The 26,655-nt window shown below is 64.9% G+C and overlaps 1 protein-coding gene across 5 annotated transcripts in view; it reads left to right on the forward strand.

The window, feature by feature from the left end:
• Gse1 (Gse1 coiled-coil protein) overlaps nt 1-26,655 on the forward strand; it is a 204,452-nt gene that overhangs the window by 56,948 nt on the left and 120,849 nt on the right. For 3 of the 5 annotated variants that reach the window (XM_076839253.2, XM_077105908.1, XM_077105907.1), the window contains exon 1: nt 2,421-2,601. The exons of 1 other annotated variant lie outside the window; for it this stretch is intronic. In XM_076839253.2, coding sequence (XP_076695368.1) covers nt 2,559-2,601 — 43 coding nt within the window. In that variant the 5' untranslated portion in view covers nt 2,421-2,558. Of the gene's footprint in view, nt 1-2,418; nt 2,602-26,655 lie in introns of those variants that run through there. One more of the 5 variants, XM_077105909.1, reaches the window with a different exon arrangement.

The raw sequence follows: 26,655 nt of genomic DNA on the forward strand, positions 1-26,655 counted from the left end.
CTACAGCAGCATTCCCACCCTGGGTGCACATGGGAGTGTCCTGGGGAGGCCAGGCCCACCCTGGAGACTCTCACAGCCTGTGGAGGGCTGGCCTGAGGTCCAGTGGGGTGGCACCATGCCTTGCCCTTGTGGGAAGGATGCTGGACTGATGGACTTTGGAAGCCCAGCTGTCCTTGGCATCTGCTGGAGCTGGGGCTGAGGGCCCTGGGCAGATGCAAGATGGGTCATGTGAAGCCCAGGGCTGCTTCAAAAGCAAGTGACCCGCAGAAAACGGGCAGCTGGACTTGATAGGGGTCTGAGGAACTGGGGGCTGTGGTGGCTCCAAGCTGGGCAGAAGCCAGCAGTGATCTCCCACAGCCAGGGCTGGCATCGTCTTGGGGAAGCGGAAACATGGGTGAGGATATGAAGGAGATGTGGACACGCAGAGGGACATCCCAGAACCCTGGGCTCCAACGCAGGGACCATGCAAACAGGCTGCGAGCTAGTTCCTGAGGTCTAGTGACAGAGGAGGCCCTGGCCCTGTAGGGAAAGCTGAGACACTGGCTCAGCCCAGGAAGGGATTCTCGGGAGCAGTCCCCGCTGGCCACAGAGACTGGAGACCTATCCCACACCTGCCTCAGGGCCAGCTGGGAGTTGGCTGGGGGAAGACTTTCCCAAGGGCCCTAGCTTGGCATGGGGTTGGCTCTGTGGATTTCTCAGCCTCAGGACTAGTGACATTGGGGTGTGGCTGATTCCTTCTTGTAAGGGGTGACCTTATCTTGTAGGACATTCAGCCAACCCCTGACCTCCACCACTGGATGCCCGTAGCACCTCCCCCCCCCCAAAAAAAAATGTCTGTAGACCTTGGTAGCACATACATCCTGGGGTGCAGAAGCACACCCTGCCCTTGGAGAGACCCAGCGTGCCCCAAAAGGGTCTCTGCCTGCCCTGGCTGCACACGGGGACCCCTGGGGCATTCGAGGGTACTGAGGCCTGGTACCTTCTCAGAGTGATGCCGTGGGTCTGGGCGTCAGCCAGGCACCAACAGGGACCAGGTGGTTCTAATGTGCTGCAGTGTCTGGGACAGACCTCTGCTGTACCAGGCTGTTTCTCCAGCGGGACTCACCTCAAGCAGCACCTGGGTAACAGCAAAGGGAAGTCTCCCACTTCATTAGAATGACCTGGAATTCTCAGGCCGTGCTCCCTGCAGCAGGAGGCTTAGGATCCCCAGCTACCAGAAGCAGGAGGCTCCCGGAGGGGCACCCCCACCCTGTGACCTTATTGATGCCCTGCGCCCCACTGTAGCTCTGGGGAACAGCCGCTCTGCCCCTCCCTCCTCTCCTCCGGCTTGATTTAGTGGGCGGTGAAGAAAGGCAGCTTGAGAGTTGCTAAGAGCTGACGCTCGCCAGCACTTATCTGGAAAGGAGAGGCTGGGAGCCCTGAGCCTCGGCCTGAGGCTGAGCGCACCTCCCGCGGGAAGGCCCCTCCCCCACCCCCCACCCCCTCCACCCCCCCCCATGCACTGCGCTCTGCAGGGCGGCTGGCACTGTCACCACCCCACACACCCGGGCCCAGTGCAGGGCTGCGGGGGGGCTGCCCCTCCCTGCCAGGTCTGCTGAGCCTCTGGGGAGGGGCAGGGCACCCCCCTGTCGCCCCAGGGCCTGGGCCCAGCTCCCCACTGGCCTCATCCAGGGAGCTCAGAGACCTCAGGGGCCATGCCAGGTGGGCTGCCAGAGGGGTGGCCAGTGGCTGGCTGGCTGGTGGGGGCAGGCCAGTCCCCCCACTCCAGAATCCCCTCCACCCTCAGCCTTTGGTTGCTTGCCCGCCCTCCTCTCCTGGCGCCTGTCCCCCGCCTTCTCCTCCCTGATGGAAAATACAAAAGAAAAATGCGCCAGTGCCCAGGTCTGGGGAGCCCCAGCCCCTGGGATGGAGAAATGAAAAGCGGCCCCAATTAGAGGCTTTGGTTCTGCAAACTTGATGCTCGGCACTTGAACTGTCACGGCGGAGCCTTAATTAGCAGCGGCGGGGGAGAGGTCAGGGACAACTCAGCAGTCTTGACAAGCGCGCTATCAAGTGCAGGCAGCGGGGCTGCCCGGGAGCGCGGGCGGGCGGCGGGGGGAGGAGCGCGCCGCCCCCGCCGAGCGGGGAGGGAATGAAATGGTCGCTGCGAGGCGGCGGCGCAGCCTCGGCCGCTGGGGCGTGAAGCGGCGGGCGCGGGGCGCGGGCGGCGTGAGAGGCGGCGGCGCCCCCGGCCCGGCCCCTCCCCGGCTCCGCGCAGCAGGCGGGCGGGGCGCACGGCGCGCGGCGCGCAGGGACACCCGGCTGCTCCGTGACCCCCGAAGAGTCCCGGGGTTCCACAGCCCGCGGTCTCTGGGCCCCCGGGGACACCCTCGGCCGTCCCGTGACCCCCTCGGGTCCCCTGGCCCCTCCCAGGTTCCCAGCTCCCGCCGCGAACGGGTGGGAGGGGCGTGACAGCTCGGACGCCCCCGCCGAGCGGTGATTCCCACGGTGCCGCGGGCTATGCCCGGAAGCCCCTTCTAGAGTCCCCCGTCCCGCGGCCCGGGCGGGGGCGGCGCAGCATGCTCGGCATGAAGACCTGGTCGTCCCTGCTCCAGGATCTCAGTAAGTGCCCGGCGCCCGCCGCGGAGGGAGAGGGGAGGGCCCCGTGGCACTTTCCGGGTCGCGCCGCCCTCCCCGCCAGGCCTGACCCCGCGCTCACCGGCCGGCCCCCACCCGCCCGATCGCCGTCCTTCAGGCCAGGCACGTGTTCTCCAGCGCGCCACCAATCGAGCCTCCTCATCCTGTCAACTCAGAAAAGCAGCCATCGATTTATTTTTAAGTGGAGAAGCTCCATCTGCCCGCGGTCTGGCCGCCCCTGTGGCACGTCTAGGCCCCGGCAAGAATAGTGGAGAGTCACCTCCAGATTGTGTGCAGGGCGGGTGGCCGGCTTGCACCGGTCTGGCTGCTGTCCAAGGCGCTGCATTATCCTGGCTGCTGAGCAGCCCCAGGTGGGGAGGTCAGCCCTGGCAGGGCCCCTGTGCTGGGCAACCAGGGGATTGAGTCCAGGAGGCAAAATGCATGCCCAGGGGCGTCTTCCCTCTCACCTGGGTGGGTGGGAACCTGGGCGGGTCTGTGGCCTAAGCTGTTCCCCACCCCAGCTGCCCCAGGACCTCAGGCCTGTCCCAGGTCCCTGGGTGGGAGACTTCCTCCTGGCATGGGTCCTGCAGCAGGCCTCAGAGGTTAGCAGCACTCTGAAGCCCCCTGTGGCAGTGCTACAAGACCAGGGGAGGAAGGGACTGGTGGAGCGGGTAAGGATGGTCCCTGCAGGGTGGCTTAGGGGCAGGATGACCTCAGGAGGTCTCCTCCCATGAAAGACCAGCATCCTGACCTCCAGGTGCCTCACCTGCTAGTCTTTCTTCCAGGTGGGCTGGAGTGGGGCCGGGGGTGGCCCTCCAGCCCCCAGCCCACCCACCTGCCCTGCCTGGCCTCCCTGGTGGCTGGCGGTGCACCTCAATGCGTGTTTGAACTGCGGCTTTTAAAGCTTTTTGCCTTTTGAGGACTGGTGGGGGGCGGGTGTCGTTTGGAGAGGTCAGGCACAGTCCCTGCTTAGAGTCCTCTGGTAGAAAGAGCTTAAAACAAATCCCATCCATCAGATGCCGGCTTAGGCGGCTGCCGGTGCTCCCCTGGGGCCAGAGTGGGGCGCAGCCCAGACGCAGGACGCCTTTCCCTTTGAAGCAGTGAACCTGGAAACGCCCCTCTTATTTCAGCCTTTGATCCTTGCCTCCCCCGCCTGGCTCCCTCTGATCGTCCTTCCCTGGTGCCTGGCTGGTGGAGGCAGCCTTGGCAGACCCCGAGGCTGGCGAGGCCTGGCTGTGTGAGTGCCTGCTCACAGAGCGTCTCACAGAGCGCTCAGAGCCTGGGTCTGCTCAGGTGTGTGCCACCATCTGCCAGGCAGACCGCGAGCCTGGCTGGCTGCGTGTGGCTGTTAATTCTGTTGCTTCCCCTTGGCCACCGACTCCCAGGTCCAGGTGCGGAGCTGGCTGTCCCTCACTTTGTTTCTGAAGCCCAGCTAGCAGGCAGGGAAGAGCATGTGCTTCAGACGCCCTGCTGGGAAGTACTGGGTGGCCAGGGTCAGGGTCCCCACACAGGCACGTCCGTCCTCCACCTGCGGTTGCTCCTGGGCACAAGCTCCGGCTCACAGCTCAGGGTGCACAGCCAGAGAGCTGCAAAGGGAGAGTAGGAAGTGCACAGAGCCCCAGGTCATCTCTTGCTTCAGCTCCAGAGGGTGGGCTCACTCTGCCACCCAACATGTAGGAAGCCCCTCATGGCCGTAGGACAGAGCAGCAGGTGAGAAGCCCCCAGCTCTGCAGCCCGCTGGGTCTCACCTGTGCCTGCCTTACCTGGCTGTCCCTGCTGCTTGGTGCGGTAGGGGTGAGGGAAGCATGCAATGTGACAGGGACGAGCCACATGGTGACATCCTAGTGATCTGGCCTCTCTGCACCACATTCTCCCACTGTGGCATGGGGTGCTGTCTTGCCCCCCAAGAATAAAGACACCCTATCAGTTGCTCTGTTTTCCTAGAGATCCCCACCCTTCCCCACGCACTCTGCCCCTCCAGGCCTGGTCTGAAAGCCGCCCCTCTGGGAAGCCCTCCAGGCACCCCCCTCCCCCCCCCCCCCCGCCCCCAGGCAGGTCTTCCCTCCTGCCTCTCTGTCCTCCCGCCTGTTGGGCTGCTCTCGAAGGAGCCTGTGCACTTCCCCACGGGAAGATCCTTTCTGTTTTCCTCTCAGAATCTCCTGAGCAACTGAGTGTGCTGTAGGTGCCCGATGAGGCTTGTCAGGTGAATGGGCTGTTTGGTTCCATTCCTCGGTACTCAGCAGGCGCCGAGCCGTGCTGATGGTCAGAATCACGTTCACAGCCCGTCTGCGTGCTCTGGGGTGCCTTGAAATCGGGTCCAAGTCGCCCGGGTGGAGGGTCTATCGCCAGCAGTATAGACCCAGCCCCATAAGTGCGGGCCTTTCCTGGGGCTGGGAGGGCGGGTTCCCAGCTCCATGGCGGCAGCCTGCTGCGGGAATGTGAGCCCAGGGCCCTTTGGGCAGATCACATGGTCAGCTGCTGGAAGAACTGAGATGGGTCACCCCCAGAGCTGGTCAAGGTGGCCCCACTGCCTGCAGCTGACCTGTTCTGTAGGGGGCCAGGCTTCAGCCAGCAGGAGCTCTCACTGTTGAGATGAAGGGCTGACGCACAGGCATGGCTGGCTCGCCTCCCCAAAGCAGGTGAACCCTCAGAGAGCTGTCAGGGCTATCTGGGCCCCGCTGCCCCTTGCTATTAGCCACCAGGCTCGGGCCAGGCCAGGCTGTGCCCCGTGAGCTTCCGTGTCCTCAGGGCCCCATTGATGCACAGTGGCAGCTGAGCTCATGGGGCTCGGGGGCTTGGCAGCTCTAGTGGTGGGATGGCATTTGTAAGCTCTGCAGGTGCCCAGGTGACAAAGGCTCGGGAGTAGTGACAAAGATGGAGTTTCTAGTTTCTGCTTTTGTTTTCCAGTAAATAAATCATAAAAACCACTTCCAGATTTATAAGGAAAAAAACCTCCAGAGACCCTCCAATAGGAAGGAAGAGGCTTCGCAAGAAGTAGAACTAAGGGCTGGGCTGGGCTCAGGGGCAGAGCGCTTGCCTAGCGTGTGTGAGGCCCTGGGTTCGATCCTCAGCACCGCACGAAGATAAGTAAAATAAAGGCCTTGTGTCCGTCTGCAACTCCAAGAGAAAAACAGTGCTGAGTGGGGCATGTGGTTGTCAGGTCCTGGTCTCAGCACTGGCCTTGATCAGTTAGTGTGGGCACCGGGGTCCCCTCCACTCAGGGAGCGGGAGCACTGGTCTGGATCCAGGCAGCTGGGGTTCACGTCCTGGACCTGCCTTACCGGCTGTGTGTCCTTGGGTAAGACTTTAACGTCTCTGTGCCACAGTCTCCTCATCTATAAAGCAGGAAAGTCAGCACCTGCTGGTGGAGGGTGGTGCCTGCCTGTCACCCAGCCACTCGGGAGGTGGAGGCAGGAGGGTGGCAAGTTCTGGTCCAGCTTCAGCCTCAAAACAGAGAGAATGAAGATGGGATGAGGCTGGGTCTGTCCCCTGCACTATTAAAAAATAAAATAAAATCGGTCAGCGCTGTTTCTGGTGACCCAACACTGTTGAGAACAGCGCGTCCTGTTGCCCAGGAGTCGGGGTGCAGCTGGCGGTTCCCTCTTGGGGTGCTCAGGCCGCGGGACGGGCACCGGTGGGTCCTCTTGTAGATTCTTGGATCTGGGCTGCAGTGGGGGCTTGACCGCGGGCTGCCCCCCGGGTCCTCAGCTGGACATCTCCGGGGCTGCAGGCTCTCAGCAGGAGGATCCCCAGAGACCAGCAGAGGCTTGTGTCACAGCCTGTCCCTCTTTGCCGCAGGCCCAGGTTCCAGGGGAGGGACCGAAGGGCCACCTCTGGATGGAGGAGGGGATGCGGCCCACGGTGTGTTTCGGAGGCCCAGTTCTGGGCGGCTGGTTCGCGGACTGGTGTGCAGGCGGGGGGTTAGCAGGCTGTGGCGCTGGGCGACCCCCTTGGCGACCCCTCTGCCCTGAGCAGGGACCTGGGGTTGGGGCCCTCCCCCACCTGTCCTTGCTGTGTTTCTGGAGTGACCCCTGGCCACCTCCCAAGGGCCAGCAGCCCCTCAGAGCCCTGACAGAGGTCCCCATGGGGTCCCTGCACCAGGGGGACTCAGAACTGTGGCTAAGACATTCCCTCCTGGGGCCTCGGCCTCCGACCCCAGGAGGGGCTGACCTCTGAGCCTGTGGGGGATCCTCCAGCTCCACCTTGGGGAGCCGTGAGGGGAGGCCACCCCCACCTGCCATGGCACAGTCAGACAGGGGTTGACACCCTCCGTCTCCACAGCCAGTGTCCACTGGTACACACACGGTGACATGCAGGCCATCTGCACCGAGCTGAGCAGTGCCACCCAGACTTCCCCAGGAACCTCAGGGTGTGACCTAATTTGCATACAAGGCCTTTGCAGATGTAATTAGTTCTTGAGAGGAAATCGTCCTGCATTAGGATGGGCCCCAAATCCAATGACGGACGCCCTTGTAAGGGACAAAAGAGGAGCAGACAGACACAGAGGAGGAGGCCATGTGACAATGGAGCAGGGAGGCGAGCAGGGTGTGGCCAGATGCTGGGCGGCAGGGAGCAGCTGTCCCAGAGTCCCAGGGGGCTGGCCTGCACTCCCTGTCCAACTCCAGGGCCTGAGGGAGCTCCTGCTATTGCCAGAGTGGCTCTGGGGACCCCGGCCCAGGGAGGTCTGCGCAGGGGGACCAGGAGCTCTAGGCCAGTCTGGGCGACTTAGTGAGACCTGACCTCAGAGTAGAAAGGGCTGGGCTGCGGCTGGGCCGGAGAGCCCTGCCAGGCCGTGAGGTCAGTCCGCAGCGCTGCAGAGATGGAAGAAGTCTTAAGCGACCTTGTGGTCACTTGCTGACCCTGGGTACTGCTTTAGCTTCTATCCTTACATATTTTTTAAATATGTCATGATATAAAATACCATCTAATGTCCCCCTGGGGACTCTGGGGCCACTGAGAATGCAGACCTGGCTTTGGGGGCTGCATCCTGCTACCTGCCCGTGGAGGAACCGGCTCCTGTGGCTGGAAGGAGACTCTGCAAACTGCGATGCGCGCCCAAGCCCCGCTCCCTGCCCAGCAGCCGTCTGGGTGGCCACCGGCCTGTAGACAGGACTCCCTGGGGCGGCAGGCAGGTGGAGAGGGCCAGGGCCCTCACTGTCAGAGCCTTGGCCAGGCAGAGGTGCCCAGACTCTGCTCGCTGGGACCCCTGGTGATGGCGAGGGCAGTTCCTTCCAGTCCTGAGACGTGTCTGTCCTCTGCAGGAGCCCTGCGTGTGTCCAGCCCTTAGCCCCTCCCGCCCCTGCTAGGGGGTGGCAGCTTGAGCCAGCCCAGCGGTGGCCTTGCCCAGTGGGGCCCTGGGGCATGGGCACAGCTGCACCCTTGACCAATTTGCAAGGGCCCGGGGAGCAGTGGGCAATCAGCCTTCCTCAGCCCCCTGAGGAGCGGTCACCCCTTCAGAGACACAGTCCTGTGGGCCAGCTGTGTCACATGACCCTCTGTGACCGTGTGCCGCAATGGACACTGAGGCCAGCGGGAGGTTGGGTCTGCAGGGCCTGGACACTGCAGGGCAGCTGGCCCCTGAGGCTCGCCCTGAGGCTCTGACCTGTCCTATGGTGCCAGGCTCTCACCCCGACCTCCATGCCCTGTGCCCTGCGGCCCCCAGGGCCCGGGATGCTTCGAGGTGCCCGTGCCCCACCCCCACCGCTTGACCTAGAGCCCTCGGCTGGCCACAGCGGTGCCCGCATCTGACACGGCTGGGGTCCCATGCAGGTGGCCAAGCGGCACTGCCTCCCCAGGGACCTGTGGGCTGGCAGGAAGTGCGGTGCCCCCGGGGAGGCCCTGGACCTCCCCACCCGCCCAGTGAGACCCTGGCGACCCAGTCGGGGTTCCTTCTAATCAAGGACACTTAGTGGTGCGATGTGGCAGCTTGCTAGTGTCCTTAGGAGGGAGCAGAGAGCCCACATGGAACCTCAGGGAAAAAAAAAAAAAAGATAAAATAAGACCCAGTGAATTTTTAATAGTGGTTATCTCCTGACACGCGGCGCTGCCATCTGGCAGGCACAGCCCGCGGAGCCGGGCGCTGTGAGGAGGGGGGCCGCGGGGATCCTGCTGCCAGCCGGCGTGCCCTCGTGGGCAGCTCCGTGGCCCGTCGGAGGGCCTGGCTGTGCCCTCTGCCCGCCCTGGGCTCTCTAGCTCGGCTCCGTCACCCGTAGACGGACGTCTGGTAACACCCCAGCGACGGAGTGAGGGGCTGGTCCTCAGCACCCCAGCTCTCGTGCCTCCTCCAGGGCCAAGGGCCACCTTGTCCCAGCTGTGGGCACCCAGCACCTGGTAGGAGCAGCCTCTGCCTGCCACCCTGCAGGGCGGCGGCCGTGGTGGCAACATGACGGAAGGATTGGGCTCAGTCCATCAAGGGTCGGTATCTGGTGGCATTATTGGGAGCTGGTGACTGTAGGAGGTGGGGCCAGTTAGAAGAAGTGGGTCACTGCGCATCTCAGTTTGCAGGTGACCCACTGGAAGGGGGCCGTCCCGGGTCCCTCCGTCCCCGCTCCCTGCTTCCCACCTGAGCAGCTGTCTCTGTGCAGCCTGAGGAGCTCCCCGACCCCGGCCCAAGGCAGCGGGGTTGCAGGCCGTGATCTCAAACTCCCAACTCAAAGTGAACCTTTCTCCCGTTAAGCTCCTTCCCCGGGCACTTGTGGCAGGACGAACAGGCAGCCGAGGCAAGTTCCTGTGGCTGCTGTGACCGAGTAACCCAAACCCGCGGCTTCCGAGGGGAGAGCGCATTCTTTGCAGCGCAGTAGGACGGAAGCCCCAAATCCGAGTGGTGCAGGGCCGGACTCCAGGGAGGCCGGTCCCTCCTCTGCCAGCTCCTGGAGGCTGCAGGCCTCACCAGGCCTCTCCTCCAGGGCCTCCGTGGGTCTCTGTCTCCGTGCCCAGAGTCCCTGCACGCAAGCTCTCCACACCCTGGTCACCCACCCTGCTCGCTGCCACCTTCCCTTGCCAACGGGATCTTCCGCTGGGGCCGCCTGGTGGAGGATGAGCACGTGGCAGGAGTCCCTCCCCCACAGCGCCAGGATCTGGGGTCCAGGCACCCGAGCACCAGGCCTTGCCCATGCAGGCCTGGGCAGCGGAAGGTCAGGATGAGGCCACACAGGTGTCACCACAGTGACAGGCGTTCAGAGCCACGTGAGGCCTGGCAGGACTGGAGCACAGCAGCCGCAGCCGTGGGGCACCAGGAATCCCTAGGGCCTGGGAGGAGGGTGGTCTCCCCTCCTGGAGTCCTGGCCCCCAGGCCGTGAGAACGTGTCCTGCTCACCGTAGGCCCCAGCTGTGGTCTGTGAGCTCAGCACCAACCTCTGCATCTCTGCCTCCCTCCCTAGGGGCTGCCGCTCCCAGGTTCTGGGCAGACAGGTGGACACTCCCTCAGCAAGAGCCTGACCTGCGTGGGGGCGGGTGGCAGTGTCCCCGTGGTCCTGGGTGGGACCCTCTCTGCCCCTGGGTGCCAAGCTCGACGCTGGCAGGAAGGGGTGCTGGGGGAGCAGGCTGTTGGGTGAGGAGATTTGCGCACAGGGCCTTCCCTTCGCATTGGTCTCCATTCCCGTGTTGCCCCTCGAGCCCTGCCCGACCCCTCACGGCACCAACAGCTCCCGACGTCATTAATGCCAGCGAGGTCACCCATCCATAGTCAGCTTCACGGGGCAGCAGGCCCAGGTCTGGCCAACAACACTGTGGGGGGCCCATGGAAAAGGAGCAAGTGGCTCAGGGGTCCACCCAGGCCCACCTGCTGGGGAGCTGTGGAACATGGCCCCCAGGACCCCTGGCACCGGTGGATACCCCACACAGGCCCAGAACTGCTCAGCCTCCCTCACCTGTCACCAGGCGGGAGACCCTGCCAGCTGGGCCATGGCCAAGGGCCTTTCGTGGACGCCTGGGCAGGACCCAGTCAGCCTCCCTGCGGCACACCCTCTGGGTCAGACGTGGGCCAAAGCCAAAGCAGTGGCTCGGGTCCTTGCAATGGCACCTGCTTAGGGACCCATCCTGAGGCTTCGGGCAACCTTGGGGCCTGGTGAGGCCTGGCTCCAGGGAACAGCTCCTCTGTCCCTGGCAGAAGAATTTCTGGAAATTTCCCTTCTTTTCAAGGCTGGTGTGCAGCAGGGCCACTGCCCAGCCACATGTCACCAAGTCCTCCGGAGTCCTGCTGCCTCCACATAGGTCAGGCTCTCCCAGGTGCCCCCAAGGCCACGTCCACCTGTCTTCCTAGGCTTGGCCTTCCCTGGAGAACCTGGGGGAGGAAGCCTCCGGGGCAGGAGGCAGAGGTGCCTGGAGGTCGGTGCGTCCTCCTGGGGCTGAGGAAGGTCGGTGCCAGCGCTAGAGTCCAAAGTCAGGTGAAGAGGCACGTGGCTGCCCTGCGGGCCTGGGTGTTCCAGGCCGTAAGCCATGACAGCAGAAGTCCTGGGGACTGTGGCGCTGTCTGCAGTGAGGGGTGTTTGCAGGCCAGGGTGGACGGGAAGGGGTGACCCGTGTCCAGGGCTCCGGGTGTGTGGGATCCGCGGCCTGGGACGCAGGGCTCACCCGGGTGATCAGGAGGACCTCACGCAGGACGCTTAACCTCAGATGCACTTTCCAAATGAGGTCACGTCTGCAGGCTTGGGAGGGAGGGGGACAAGCCTCTGAGGGGCACCCTTCAGCCCGTGATGGGGACAGCGGGGGGCTCTGAGCAATGACTTCCGGAGCTGTTGGGCTGACTGGGGAGGGGCTGCTGGCAGACACCGCTGAGACGGGGCAGCCTGGCCGCCGTGTTCCAGAAGGTCCGGGAGAGCCGGGGCAGGAGGAGCTCGCTGGCATGGCCCCGCGGGAGTCGGGCAGGACCACGAGGAGGTTCTGAGCTGAGGAGCCCCTGCTGCCAAGTGGAGGCCGGAACAGGGGGCTGGGCAGGAGCGGGGAGACCAGAGAGTTGGCTACTGCCCGGGTCCAGGCCGGGGCCAGGCAGAGAAGCGGGGAAGGAGGTGCGTTTGGGATTTCCCAGGGGAAAGAGGAGCCGCGCCTCCACCCTGTCAGCTGGCCCCATGGGCCTCTGATCCTCTGGCCTCTTCCCTAACAGCCTCCAGCCCCCCCCTCCTCCTCACCTTGCCACACGGGCAGCTGCTGTTCCTGGAGTCCGAGGGGAACAGCTGGAGGTGCAGGGAGGGAGGCGGTGGGGACCCTGGGCTGTGCGTGCAGGGCTGTGCCAGTCAGGGCAGGAGTCACACTTCATTTCTCTCTCGCTGCATTTCCCGAGACTCACCTGAGGGCTGGTGCTGCCGCCTGGGCCAGGCGGGAGGCAGTGCCTGCTGTGCCCTCCCTTCCCTACACTGCCCAGGGCCTGAAGCCCAGCCTCCAGGGCCCCGGGGGCCAGGGCAGCATTCGCCCCAGTCCCTGTGCCCATCCCAAAGGGCAGGTTCTTTGAGTGCCCAGCCCCCAGCCCTCAGCCGGCTAGACCTGACCTCCAGCCAGCCCTGTTCTCCAGACGCGTCCAGCTTATCTCCCTGTTCAGTCAGGATGACCCCTTGTCCTCCCTGGCACCACTGATGTGGCCCATGGACAGTGACACTGGCCGATGGATTAATGGACCCCTCCGCTGTCCCTGCTGCCCACACCTCTTCTTGGCCCTGCAGGGAGGCCCCGTGTAGACAGGCCTCTGCTCTTGCCAAAGCTTGAATCTACCTGGGAGCTGCCCATCAGCAGCCCCCAGGGCCAGGCGGGGCGGGGCCAGCAGGTGTGCCAGAGCCTGTGGGTCCAGCGTGGCCCAGGAGAGCCCGACGTCTGCCCTGCAGCCTGTGATCGCACCAAGGGGATTATTTACCACGCTGTGGGCCTGGGCCTCAGCTGGGGCTCGTTTGTGGGAGCCTCTTCCTGTCGGCAACGCCCACACGTCCCTGGGAACAGTGGGGGCAAGATTGGGTGGCCAGCTCCGTGGGGTGCTGGGGGCCCACCTCAGCCCCAGCCCAGCACCCCCTGGAAGTTTTGGCTTGAGGGCGGGGCCCTGCCGACCATTCTCCTGGAATCATCGTCTCTGGGAGCAGCTGGGCTCCGGGCTGAGAGCCCTGGTGGGAACCCAGGGGCGGGGCCTGCGGAGCTGCAGGTCTCTGTCACCCCTCCTGGGACCTCCCTGCCTTGCTCCCTCTCTGGGCTGCAGCCTGCAGTTCCAGCCGCTCCTGACACCAGCTGTCCCTGACCCAGCCAAACCTCCCCCTCTCCCTGAGCCCCTCCCCAAGGCTGCTGTGGACAGAGCCAGATGCCCAGCTCCAGGTCCAGGCCCTGGCCTTGACCGCCAGAGCAGCCCCACCACCATGTGCCTCCGCATCCTTGTCTGGGAAGTGGCTTGCCCACCTTTTTGAAAAGTTGGCCGAGATAAGTATGTGCTCAGTTAGTGTGGGTTGTGTGATGGGAGGGGCTTGTATCAGACCCAGGAACTTGTGGGGGCAGAAAGGTGCAACGCTTGAGAAGGCTCTGAGGGGTGAATAGGAGTGTGTGTGGGGGGACTGGGTACCCAGGGATGCCCTGTGACTGACCTGCATTCCTAGACCTTTGGGAATTTATTTTTGCTTTGAGGCAGGGCCTTGCCGAGTCACCAGGCTGGCCTGGAACTTGGAATCCTCCTGCCTCGGCCTCCGAGTAGCTTGGCCAGCATGCGGGAGTTTTCAGGAAGGGAAGGAGCAGAAAAGGGCAGTTAAACTCTAAGGGACCTGGCCAAGGAATTGAAGTCCACTGTGCACAGCTGCCTCTGAGGGCCAGCCTGGCCCTTCTTAAGGCCCGGGCCCCGGTACCTAGAGTCCTTCCCTGACCACGCCCTCCCGGCCTGGCCTGGCCTGAGTCCTTTAGTCTCTGGAGTCCTGTCCTCGCCTGCGGCAGACCTGCTCTGGCCAACTGTCCTCCTCCTCGTCCTGCTCACGCGGGGCTCCAGGAGCTGAATAGCCTGGGGGCCTCAGGCAGGTTGTTGCTGCTGCTCGGCAGAGGCCACGGGCCCCAGTGGTGGCCGGAACCTGCCCACGGGCCATGCTCCCTCCGGGTGCTCAGTCCTGCCAGGGAGAGAGGGGCCTGTACTGCTGGACGGCGGCCACACAGGGGCTGCAAAGGGCTCAGCCCGGGAGAGGACGGCAGGTGGCCTGGACTTGACCCCTGACTTTCTAAGACCTGCGCAGCCACCCCTCCGTCGCTTGGCAGGGCCTCTGTGACGCTTGGACAGGAAAGGTCTGGGGCGCCAGGACAAGGGTGCGGTGGCGGCCTGGGAGACTCGTCCCCTCGGTGCCTCCGTTCCCCGCCCGTGGGCCTGTCCGCCCTGCCCCTCACCAGCTGACGCAGGCCGCCGGCCGCAGCCCTGCGGATCGAGTGTCTCCGAGGCGGCGGGCCGAGACCAGGGGCCTCCCGGCTGCACACCTGAGAACTTGCTGGCAAAGTGTTTGCTTAATTAATTGACTTTGCGAGAGGGAGCGCTCCCCGCGTGGATCACCAGCAGGCCCTGGTGCTCGCTGCCGGGTGCGGCGGATGCAAGACTAGACTTTAAATAAGGGTGCGATTGTTGCTTGAATAATTGAAGAATGTCGGAGACGGCAGCCCTCCGCCTACGCCCTCCGCTGCAGTCCTCCCGGCCTCTGGGCCTTCACTCACAGTGGGCGCTGCTCCGTGCTGCCAGGACCCCTCAGACCTCCAGGTCAGGGTGTGCGCCCAGGTTTCAGATGGGGAAACTGAGGCCAGGGGTGAAAGGGCCTGGCTGGGGCTGGTGCGTTCTGGGCTGGGTGGGCCGGTGCTGTTGCCTGCAGGAGGCCACTCCCAGAGCCCCTTCAGGGTTGTTGGGCTTCGCCCTGGAAGGCCAGAGGCTCTGCAGAGGGACCTCTGGAGCCTGTGGTTTTGTGCAGCTTGTGGGGCCTTTGGGCTGAGCAGGAGGCTGTCCCTCAGCAGAGCCCAGCTGTGGCTCTCCCGTTGTTAAGGTCCTCCAGCTGGGGCAGCGCTGGGGGGCCCTCAGCCAGGTGTCCATCCCGCACACTGCTGTCCCCTGGGGACAGTAGCATTTGGGCTGAGACCCCAGATTTCCACTTCTGCCGGTGATTGGCAGGTTCCTTCCAGGCAAACATTGGTTTTTAAAATTAACATGCTTTATTTTGGCAGCTCTGGGGATCCAACTGAGGGCAGGAGGTGTGGGCGGGCGTCCAGCCACAGAGCCACCCCGCCCTGGTCACTGGTTAGAGAATCAGTTGATGTCGTCGTCCCTCCAGAGACAAAACAGCCGGCCAGTGTGGAGGGCAGGTAGATGGTGAGGGTGCAGATGTGGCCCAGACCACAGGGGCCTGGGGACCTGCCAAGGAGAGTCGGCCCCAGCAGGTCAGCTGTGTCCCCAAGCCCAGAGGGGCTGGCAGCTCTGTGTTGCGACAGGGGGAAACAGGCTCAGAGGCTCAGTAGCCTCCCAAGCCACCTGGAGCCACCTCCAGCTGAGCTGCCCGCCCAGGGCCGGCGCTGCCCCAGGACCCTGGCCCCCCTGCCGGCTCTCGGCCACCCTCCAGCAGCCTCCCAGGTCAGGGCCTTTGGTTCCTGCGGTGACAGCAGGATGGGGCGTGGCTCTCACCGCCTGGGCAGGTGGAGGCCTCGCTCCCCAGCTCACCCTCCATCCACATGGGGTGGGAGGGCCACTTCCACACCACAGATAAAGAAAGGCAGGATGCACGGTTGTCGGGAAGCCACCTGGAACGTCCCAGGGAGGTGGAGAGTCAGCCCGGCCTGGGCCCCTTCCCATGCCCTAAAAGACCTCATTCCTGCCTCTGCGTTTCCCAGACGGCTTCACAGGCCCAGAGAGGGAGAGCAGCTTGTCCCAGTCACACAGCAGGCTGAGCCAGGGCCAGCCCAGCCTTCTGTCAGAGGCTGTTGCCCAGGAGGTGAGAGCCCCTGCCCCTCCCCACCGCGCCCCTGTCTTGATCTCCTCTTTCTGAGCAGGGAAGGAGGGAGTGGGCCCCTCCTCAGGCTGTGCCCGCGGCGACTGCCCGCCCGCCGCCACCGTTCTTGGGAGGGCATCCTTCATCCCGCAGGCCCCGCCACCGCCGCATTAAGGACAGATGGATTGCAGCTAATGAGCCGGCTTGCGCCATTAACACTCAGAGCCTCCCGGATTAAAGCTGCGCACAGCCCGCCGGGCGCTTGTCTCTGCGAGGCGGGCGCCCGGCTCTGGCTGTGCGTCGGTGTGCCCGTAATTGTTCCTGTAATTGGGCCGCCTGCTCCTGGGGAGCCGCTGCCACCCTCCTGGGGACAGCCCTTCCCGCCCCAGCCCCTGCCCAGCCGTCCCCGTAGTGGGTCCCGGTACTGCTGCTCTCGCCTCCCAAGGCCCCAGGTCGCAGCCTCTGCCCGCCCCCCCCACCCGCACACTCACATCACACCCCCACGCTCACACTCACCTTCGCACCCTGCACGCTGCTCTGCGCTCGGTTCACACAAGAGACCCCGAGTCCTCCCCACGTCCCCAGCGTCATGGGGGTCATGCTGTCCACCATGCCGGGCGGCCCTGGAGGGACATGGCCAGGGCAGGGGTGGCGCTGGGAGGTGGGAGGCGCCCTCCTCCATCTGGAATCCCAGGTTCTCGTGGCCGTGGCTGTGCCTCTCTGCCCGCCTCCCGCGGCTCCGTGGCTGCTGCACGTGGCCCAGGTGTGGAGTCCTCGGCCAGCCCCACCCCTCCCCTGCCCCAGGCCGGGCTCCTCCCTGGGGCCCACATCCAGAAGTGCCCGCTGGTGCCCGCCCCGGCTGTCCCACTCTTCCCTGCCCAGCTGCCCACTGCCCGCTGCCCATGAGCTGTTTTAGGAGCCGCCCTGGCAGTGGGTGGCATCGGGCCTCTGCCACCTGGTCTGCGAGGGGGACAGGTTCAGCTGCTGAGCGTTGCCCCAGGGCGAGGGCAAGGTCCGGGTTTCCACGAGTCCCCACCCGGGTGCCGTGCCCAGCCCTGTGCCCTCTTTAACGTGAGCCTGCACCTTGATTCCTGTTTGGTGTCTGCTCCATGTGGGCACCCAGGACATGCCATCTGCCACGTGGGAGGGGCGTGGGCAGGAGACTGGGAGGGCCGGATGCTGCCCCTGCCCTGGCAGATGGGCTGTTTGTCCACTGGGAAGAGACAAGGAGCAGCACAGGCAGGCCCCACGGCGGCGAGTGGGCGCCACCTCACCTCCTGCAGCGCCCTCCTCGCCCTGGAAGGGGCCCTGCCGAGCCAGAGTGACAGCCCCTGGCGCCCACACCCCATGCCACCCCACACAGCTGTTTCGGCACCTCATGAGGGAGGCCCGAGGAGGCTGGCCGAGCCGTCGCTTGCGCCTGGGCGGCTGGCCTGCTGGACGCGTGCTGGTCCCGGCGGGGTCCCGGCAGCCTGGACGCACCTCCCGCTCTCCCTGGGCTGCTGAGGAAGCCAAGGCGCCGCTCTGGGTGCGGGCAGAGCAGGGCTGGCCTCGCTGTCCCTGCAGGCTGGCCTCAGCTCACGGTGCAGCCAGAGGGCCCCAGGACAGAAGGGGGACCGGCTCAGGGCCAGGTACGGGAAGGATAGGGACCTTCAGGTCCCTGCTCCCTGGGGACGGTGGCCTTGGGGCAGGCAGGGGAGGGGCCATGGCAGACCCCGCGTGACCTTAGGTGACTTGCCCTCTGGAGCCAGGTGCCCCCCACTGTGGTTTCTAGCCCTGTCGAGGGCCCTCAGAGTGGACTTGTCACTTTGTCCTCAAGGCCCATCCTCCTGTGTCACCTTGGCTTTCTGCAGAGCCGTGGCCACAAACACCAGGTGGCGACTGACCAGCCGTAGGGGCTCCCCCAGACAGTCACGGGCAGCTGGGGATGGCCATGAGTGGCTCATGAGTCAAGAGACCAGGGTCACTGTGACCTTGCAGAGGAGTTGGTGTGACCTGGCACACCCGTAGCTGGAGGGCGGAGGAGGGGACATGGCCATCCACCACCTTCCCGGGCCCTCGTCCTGGTGCCCACCTCGTTGTCCTACAGGGCCTTTCACCTCCTCTGCCTCTGCACTTACCGAGCGCCTACTGTGTGCTTCCACGCGTGCCCACGGTGTGCAGGGAGGAGGGGACCTGGCCCTGTTTTTAGCCCTTTGCTACTGGTGCAGCTGAGGCCTGAGGGCTTGGGCACAGCTCAGCTCTAGGAATCGCAGGGTCTAGCTGGGGGAGGGCTCTGGCTTGCCCCCCCCCCTTGTGTGCAGACCCCAGGACTTAAGTGACTTGGTTACAAAGCAGCCCACAGCAGGGGATAGGAGGATGGGCGGATGCCCTAGGAGCTTTCCGGGCACCGTGAAGTTGGACTTGGGTTTTGAGGGATGCTTAGGAGTTTTCTAGGCAGGCAACAGAGGTCAGAGTGTGGAAGACCTGGAGGAGGGTCTGGGGTACCCAAGTGCAGTCCAAGGAGACCAGAGAATTAAGTAAGGGCCGCTCGGCCCAGGGAAGGGGACTGGGGGCAGGTGACCTCTTGGAGCCCAGTTGGGGCTGGACAGCGTGCACATCTGGTCAGGGAGGGGAAGAGAGGTGAGTGGAAGACCCACTGTAGCAGCCCCAGGGGGAAGCGTGTGCGGGAGGCGGGCAGCCTCGGGTGCCTGTGGGTTTTCATTGATTTCTTTCCCATGGTACAAAATTCACAAGGAAAAACAGGCCCACGGTGTCGCAGAGGAGAACTCGTGGGTGGGGACAGAGAGGGCCCTGCATCTGCCCTGGCCGCGTGCTCGTCACCAGCCACGGGGTCCCAGGTGACGAGGGAATGGAATTTTTGGCCGTCCTTGATGTGAGCTAGATACCCTTTGGACCCAGAATGCCAGCCAATGACCAGTGGCCAGTGGTCTCCCCGGAAGCACAGCCCCCGCCGGGCAGCGCTCTGCCTCCCACCAGCCCAGACCCTGCCTCTTGGGCTTTCCAGCCGGGCTGTCACTGTTCTTGGTGCCTGGGTGGCTCTCATGCCTGGGGGTCACTGCAGACTCGTCCTGCCATGGAAGGTGCCTGCCCGGGAACCAAGTGGCCATGTTCAGCAGCATCTGTCTGGACATCACAGGGGACAGGCTGCAGAAGCCCCCACGTCACCTCTCCAGGGAGTGTGGCCTGCAGTGTGACCCAGGCGTGCGGCCCCACGTCCCCGTAAGCTAAGTTCCTAAGCAGCTGCGCCTCCTGTAAAGAGCTCAGACCTGCACAGGGCTGTGGCTCGGGCCTCTTTGTCCTGGGTGAGGAGTGTCCCCCTAAATTTCACACCTACCAGAAGCTGCACAGTGTCACCTTGTTTGGAAACAGGCCTTTGCTGAAGTATCCAGCTGCGGTCACCCTGGCGCAGGGTGGGCCTGGGTCTGAGGGGGCGGAGAGGGGAAGGCCCTGTGAAGCCATGAAATGGACCAGAGGACCTCCTGGGATTCCCGGGGGGACATGGCTCTGCCCACACCTGGCTTCCGTCTTCTGGCCTTCAGACCTGGCTGGCAGGGTCTCTGTTGTCCCCCTGCCCTGCCCACTGGCCCTTGTTTGCCGTGGTGGACTGGAAAAGTCGGGGCGCCCTGGGGGCTGTAGGCTGGTGCTGCCTTAGTGCCTGTGGCGGAGTCTCCCGTGAGCTGCAGGTTCCCGGGGCCTGCGTTGTGGTCACAGATGGGGACAGTGCTGCAGATCAGCAGCAGCCTTGAAGCGCTCGCCCAGGGCAGGTGGCCCAGGACCAGGAGGCTCGGCTCCGCACCCAGACAGGGCTGCCTGACTGTGCCACCTGGCGCACACCCTGGGCCTTGGTCTCCTGTGTGGGGAAGGAGCCACGGGGTGGCGGGCAGGCTGTCTGCAGAGACGTCCATCCCTGCCCGCCACCAGGCCAGGTTGAGAGGGTGGCCCCAGGGCAGGGCGTCAGGGGGGGCTGGCGGGTGGAAGAGCCCCTCAGGCTGTCACCACAGTGACAAGTGCTCCTAGGCCTCAGCCCCGGGCTCATGCTGCCTCCCTGAGGTGCCTGGTGGCCACCCCAGTGGGTTCCTGGGCTGGGCAGGGAGCGTCCCTGCCACCACCCTGGCTCAGAGCTCCGTGTCCATCAGCAGAGGCCAGGCTGTGGGCAGTGATGGTGCCGGGCCTGCAGGGCAATTGACTTAAATCATTTTATGGAGAACCTATGTAAAATAAAAGCCCTTTAATCACATTTGTATCCATTCCCAGCCTCCGTAAATCAATTTGAATTGAGCTGGGTGCCACGGCCACAGCTGATTAGCGTGTGTGTATGGTCAGATTAATGCTGGCCCCGTCTGCTGGAGGGGCACGGTCATTAGCCACCGCAGGCGCCTCCCCGCTGCGGGGCTGGACTCTGCACCTGACCTCCCTCAGTGCAGCCGGTCTCTCCTGGCCTCCTGTGGACCTCAAGTCCTCTCCAGTGGTTCCTGCTGGTGACAGGGGTGCAGCTGGGCAGAGCCCAGGGGCCCTGCTCACTGCCCACCTCCCCATACCCTCCCTGCTATGGCCCTGGGCAGCAAGGGAGCAGGACTCCTGTGTCCCTTCGCCTGGTGTTTGGTGAGCGCCTGCTGGCTGTTGGGGATGTGGGTTCCCCCTCGGGACAGGCAGGACACAGGGTGCAGCCGGGGAAGGGGGGTTGGAGACCGGGGCCGGCAGGAGGGCACTTGCAGGGTTAGGAGACGGGTCCTGGAAGAGCCCCGGTGCAGAGGTGGCGTTGAGTGAGGGTCGAAGGCGCCAGGGGGCCAGCCCACAGCAGATGTCGGGAGGGTGCTGGGCAGAGGCCCAGCAGAGCCCAGCCGCTCTGGACCGGGCCCGAGGGTGTGAAAGCAGGAGGCCTGGGCAGTGGCCTGGGTGCCAGGGCACAGCTGGGCCCTGGGCTGGTAAGCAGGCTCCAGGCCAGCTCCTGCCTGGGGACGGGCAGTGCGGTGGCTGCGTGGGCAGCCTGGAGCCCACTGTGCGCTGAGCAGGGGCCGAGAGTGGGATCACTTAGGAGTGGCTGGATGCTTCCCGGATCGTGTCCCTTTCTCAGGAGAGAGCCCTCGGTGACATCTGCCAGCTTGGTGGCCGGGCCTGTGCTGACACCATGTGGCTTGGCCCATGTGGACAGAAGCTGCTTCCTGCCACCCTGTTGTGCCCACATGGTCCTGGGACTGCCATGAGCACTCCAAGGCACGGGGACTCACCTGAGCACCTCCAAGTCAGGGGCACTGACCCTGGGCCTGGGAGGCTGGCCACGGGCCACACCTACCCTGGACGCAGCTGGCGCCAGTCAGGCGTGGCCAGAGCCCGGCTGGACTTGCTTTTCCTGCTGTCAGATGGCTCTCTGGCTGAGACGCGGGCACCTTGAGGGCAGGTGTGTTTGATCTATAAATAAACGAGGGCTGGTTCTGTCGAGGCGGCCGCTGGCCAGGAGCCCAGGTCAGCCCAGGTCAGCCCACGCGGTTCCTGCGACCCCGGCTCCGGCCCTAGTTTTCTGTTGTTGGTTTTGTTTCTGACGGAACCAGGCCTCGTGCTCGGGCAGCGCTCTGCCTTGAGCCGCCCCGGCCGGTCTGACCTCATGCCGAGGCGGCCTCCCTTTGCCATCTCCTGCCTCAGATAAGAGGCGAGCGCCCCCACACCTGGCTCCGGTGCCCGGTGTCCTTCCCACCCTGGGGCCTCATCCCCACCGAGTCCCCCCAGCTCAGCCTCTCCCCTCATCACGTGGCACTTGTCTGTCCCGAGAAGTGACACCAGTGCATCCTTACCTGGTGCCTACGGAGCACCAGCCTCTGTCCCAGAGGCCTCGGCCTCCTCAGCCCACTCAACGTCCAGAACAGCTCAGGAGGCGGGGACCTCACGGCCCCATTAAACAGATGGGAGCTGAGCCCAGAAGGGTTTGCCCACCTGCCTGAAGTCACACAGCTTGGAAGTGGCAGAGCTGGGCTTGAACCCAGGGAGGCCCGGGTGTGATCCCCTGCCACACCACCTGCCACACTCGGACACCCTCCTTCCTGGAGGACTGTGTCCCTGAGGGACGATGACGTGTGGCTCTGGGCCTGTCTTCCTTTCTGAGATGGCACCGTGCTGGGTCCACATGACAAGCGCCCCTGCTAGAGGCACCTGCTGAGCACCTGCCCTGTGCCTGGAGCTGGGGACTCAGCAGGGCCGCGTGGGTGCCCTGCCCCAGAGGGGCTCACGGTCTGTATGTGTTGGGGGGTGACAGTAAATACGTGAGACCTTGTGATCACCTGACTGTGACATCAGGAGGAACACGGGGCAGGGCAGAGGACAGCTGGGCTGGGGCCCACGGGAGCAGAGCCTGCAGGAGAGAGGGGCTGGTGTGGGCGAAGGCTGGGGCCCCAGGTGCCTTGCAGTCTCCAGGGATCCCCAAACAAGCCGTCCCAGACGGGGTGGGGAGGGGGGCTTAAAACCACAAAAGAATTTCTCCCCTCAACTCTGGAGGCCGGAAGCCCTGGATCAAGGTGTTGGGAGTCCACATTCCCACCCAGGGCTCCAGGGCTGGGGTGTCCTCCTGCTTCTCAGTTCCGGGGCTCCCGGGGTCCCTTGGCTCATGACCTCATCACTGCCTCTGACTTCCGGAAGCTTCCTTCTATCCTCATGTCTCCTTCAAAGGGCACAGATCACTTGGGGTCCACCTGCTCTAAGAACATGACCTCCTCTGAGTCTCACCCCATCTCAAGGACCGCACTTCCAAATGAGGCCACATCCTGGGTTCTGGGGGACGTGACTTTGGGGACACTTGCTCCCAGGGCACTTGACTCTGGAGGATGCTTAAGAGCTCGGCAGCCTGACTCTCTTCTGGGGAGCCTGGCCCCTGCTCACAGGTGCCACCAGTGGAGTGGTGGTGGCCCAGCCCTTGCCCCACCTGGCGCCCGCCCTCGGCCTGTCCACTTGCTGCCCTCGTTGGCCCAGCAGGAGTTCCTGGGTCAGGCGGTGATCTCGGGACCATTTCCAGCATTGCATTATTTATGACGCGGTGACGCTAGTGTTCCCTGGTCCTCTGGAGAGGGGCCGGGAGGGAGGGGAGGCAGATGGCTGTGGCCAGCTCCCCCCAAACCCAGGGTGAGTCCCTGAAGCCCCTGAGCCTGTGGAAGCCAGTTTGGGGGCCCTGCCCATGAGGTCAGCCCTGTGCGGCTCCGGCCCCTGGCTCCAGTGGCTGCTCAGGGCCACTGCCTGGCCCCCGGGAGCATGCTTGGGAACTAGGCCACGTGCAGAGCCAGGCCTGAGCAAGGCCTCCCGGGGGCTGGCGGAGGGGAGGAGGCACGGCCTGCCCCCACCTGGGCACCCATGCTCCAGAAAGGACCCCAAACTGGGAGACCAGGCATAATCCGTCCCGTGTCCTTGTATCTCTGACTCCTCATTCGTCACAAGCCCCGATGGCACCTGCCTCAGGCTGACTGAGAGGCCCCAGGACGGATCATTGCTGTGGAGGTTGCTCTGGGTGTGGACATGGACAGATGCTCGTGGGGAGGGGCACGGCCGGGGGCACGGGTCGCCCTCTTCCTCTCCCCTGGGCCGAGCTGACGATGACAGTGACTTGACCCTGCTTCCCGGAGGTGAAAGGCCCCCACTCTGCAGCCAGTGGTAATTCCCAGAGCCATCCGTCTTCCCGGGTGCCATCATCCGGGAGAGTGATGGGCGGCCTCCCCGGCCTGCGGGGTGGTCACAACAGGTCTGTGCCGCCTGAGCCCACCGCTGACACTGAGCGCCAGGGGACGCTGAGGCTGGGAAGCTCCTCCAAGAGCAGGGCCATAAATACCGTGCAGAAGCTTCCAGAGAGGAGCTGAGACGGGGGCGGGGTGACTGTGCCAGAGAGAGGGTCGGACACTGGGGTCAGGGGCGGGAGCTGCTGCCTCTGCAGATGGGCGGCTGCTGGTCAGGAGACCGGCCAGCCAGGCTCCGGCAGCCTTCTCACACCGAGGCTAGAGGTGGAGCTGCGGGGAAGGGGCGATGTGGAGAGAGCCGGGGCCACGCTGCCCGCCGTGTGGGCAGGGAGATGCCAGGCCGCTGGAGCCCCAGCAGGGGCAGGGCCTAAGCAAAATGTCCCTCGCCTGTGCTGTTACCCAGCCAGCGGGGGCAGGCGGCCCCCTTGTGCAGTGATGTCTCAGGGTGTCCGATTCGCCTGGGCCCTTCCCTGCCCACCAGGCCATCACGTGAGCGCCCCGTGGCCTCGCCTGGACACCCGCCTCCCTTGGCTGACAGCAGGCAGGGCGCTGGGTGGCCACTGGGCTGCCCACGTCATGTGTGACCTGGAACGAGTGGCCTTGCCTGGCCCTCGGTGTCCTTGTCTGCAGCGTGGGGCTGCGCACTGGGGCAGGGTTGTGGGCTGTCGGGGTGTCCGCGCCCCTCAGCCGCACCTGGCCGAGGCCACCCTGTGCGTCCTGTGCAGCGGTGTGCAGCGGCTCTCCCAGCAGCGGCTCAGCAGGCGCCTGCTCACAGGGCCTCGGGCCTGGGGCAGCGGGTATGGCACAGTCACCTCCGTGAGGCCTGTAATGACCCCAGCTCCAAGTAAGGTCCCCTCACAGCCGAGCTGGGACAAGGACACGACTCTTTGGGAGACACAGTCCAGACCAGCACTTTGCTCAGGACCAAAAGCCAGGAGACTGGGGCACACGTGCCCACCCAGGGCCGGCGCCCCACACCCCGGGGGCAGCAGGGCAGCCTCTTGCCTCCTGGTGAGGGTGGCGCTCTTCTTACCCCATCTTGCAGACAGGGACACTGGGGCCAGGAGCTGAGGCCACCGTGACCCCCACGGAAACCCCCCGGGAGACCTACAGACACGCGTGGGCACGCACACCCAGGGGCGAGGACACACGCGTGTGTGAACATGCCCTCCCCCCCCAGGAGCACGGGTGCACACCCACTCTCCCACTTGGGTCCCCACGGAGGACGAGGACGACGCCCCAGGGACAGAGGGCACCGCCCCAGGTCCCGTGAGGAGCCCTTTGCCCTCCCCACCATCAGCATGAGATGTGACAGCAGTGGCCGCAGGAGCCTCGGTGGCACCCGCGGTGGCGACAGCCGTGGCCAGGGTCTCTCCAGCGGGCTTTGGCTTCTTCTGTGGGGACTTGTGTGGCTGGCCGGGGACGGCCACGGGCAAGCCCGGCTGGGTTCCACAGAAGGGCCCGCCCAGTCCCGCCACAGCGTCGGCAGGGCGGCAGGTCAGCGTGGTCAGCAGTGGGCTGCTTGCCTGAGGTGACAGGGCCGGAGAGGCAGGAGCCAGGGACGCGTGACCTCTGCCTGGGTGGGGTGGGGCTTGGTGGAGGGGGGGCCCGTTCTGGCGGGGTGGGGGGTGCAGGGGGGCCGCAGGGCTTCCAGCTGCAGGAGCCCCTGCATGCATAGGACAGGGGACAGGTGGTGGCCCTGAGGTTGAGGCCTAGGGCACGTGGCGGGGTCGGGAAGGCGGTGAGGTGCCCTCAGAATGGGCCCCAGGAGGTGGGACTTGGCTGCCACAGACCCCCACTCGAGTCCACCCTGGGAAATCAGGATGGGGCCAGTCGTCCCCTGCACCAGCTGCAGGCATAACCAGGCACCACCAGAGCTGCCCACGGTGCCTTCTGTAGCCGCAGTCGGCCCCTGGATGTGACCGTGACAGCCATTGCTGGCACCGTCGTGGAGAAGTGGCAGCAGGAAGGGAGGTCACGCTCCTGGAGAAGCAGGTGACGGTTGTACAAGACCCGCCAGGTGCCCCCAGCTCCCGTCAGGAAAGGCCCGCTGAGGACGTAAGGAGGTCCTGACGCCAGGCGGACCCCAGAGATGCTGGTTTCTGCAGCAGAAAACTGGGACCACCCTACACCCCCCAGGGCCACCCAGGGAGGATGCCCACACACTGTGGCGGCTGGAGGGCACCAGCCTCTGGGTGGGGGCGCCCAGCGGGGGAGGCTGCTTCCTCTCCTGTCCTCTGGGGAAGGGAATGTGTTTTGTGGTTCCCGTGAATTCCCTGCAGACCCCCAGGGACATGATAAACAGATCTTTGCATCCTGGCGCTGGTTAATTTGTTTTCAATAGGTTTCAATCAATTACGTGTGGTCCTGGGGACGGGAGGTGCACCAGTAATTGGCTAAAATAAATCACTCTGCACTTCAAAGGCGGCTCTTGCTGAGCTGCTCACAGCCCGGCCTGGATTCCTAATAAACAGGCATGTTTGTCCCCCACCCCTGGTCCCCAGCTCTGTGGGAACAGCAAGCCAAGGGTCCAGGAGGAGGGGCACAGCGTGACAATGACTGCTCTGGCCAGGCCTGCCTCACGGCACCCACCCGTCACTGTCCTGTGGCTGCCGAAATGAGGCACCCAAAGTGGGGAGCCTGGCGAAGGTCTCTTCTTCCTGGTTCTGGGGGGTGAGACCCTAGATGAGGTGCCGGAGGGCTGTGCCCCTCTGCGGGCCCCAGGAGGCTCCTCTGCCTCTGCCAGCTGGGAGGGCCACCAGCGATCCTGGGGGTCCCTCAGCCTCTGTCTCTTCTGGCCACTGTCCTGAGCCTTGTCTGTGAGGACCCCACCGTCATGTTTGAGTCGGGGCCTGTCGCAGCATGACCCCAGCCAAGGCCACCACAGCTGCCAGGACCCTGTGTCCAAACGAGGCCTCAGCCACAGGGCTGTGGTGGGGTCCCCACCAGTTCAGCCCAGGTGCCCACTCGCGAGTGGGGAGCGCCAGGGCATGGGCTGACCGGCACTGTCGGGGCCCAGTGGCCTTGCCTCCTCCACGGCTTGGCGGGTGATTCTGTCTGAGCCTCAGGCCTGGAACTCCTCTGAGGCCGGGGGGCCAGGTGGGGTCAGCCTCAAGCCAGCAGACGCGCTCCTCTTCGCCTGGTGATCTCCCGTGGGACGACCTTGGTGGGGCTGTGGAGGGGTGTGTCGGCTGCTGGCCCTGGGACCCGAAAGGCTCCCAGGGAAGCTGGCCTTCCTGAGGCCAGCTGGTACCTGGACTCCAAATGGCCCTTCAGGTTCTCAGCCTCTCCCCGTGACTGTGGGTTCATGAGCCCCTCTCCGTCCGCAGGGGGTCAGAGAGGGAGGAGGGAGCCGGGCCAGGGGGCGAGGAGCCAGCCAGGCGGTGGGGCTCTGGGTGTCCTTGGAGCCTCAGGGCCACGTCCCG

The sequence above is a fragment of the Callospermophilus lateralis genome, chromosome 18 (genome assembly GCF_048772815.1).
Source record: "Callospermophilus lateralis isolate mCalLat2 chromosome 18, mCalLat2.hap1, whole genome shotgun sequence".
NCBI lineage: Eukaryota > Metazoa > Chordata > Mammalia > Rodentia > Sciuridae > Callospermophilus > Callospermophilus lateralis.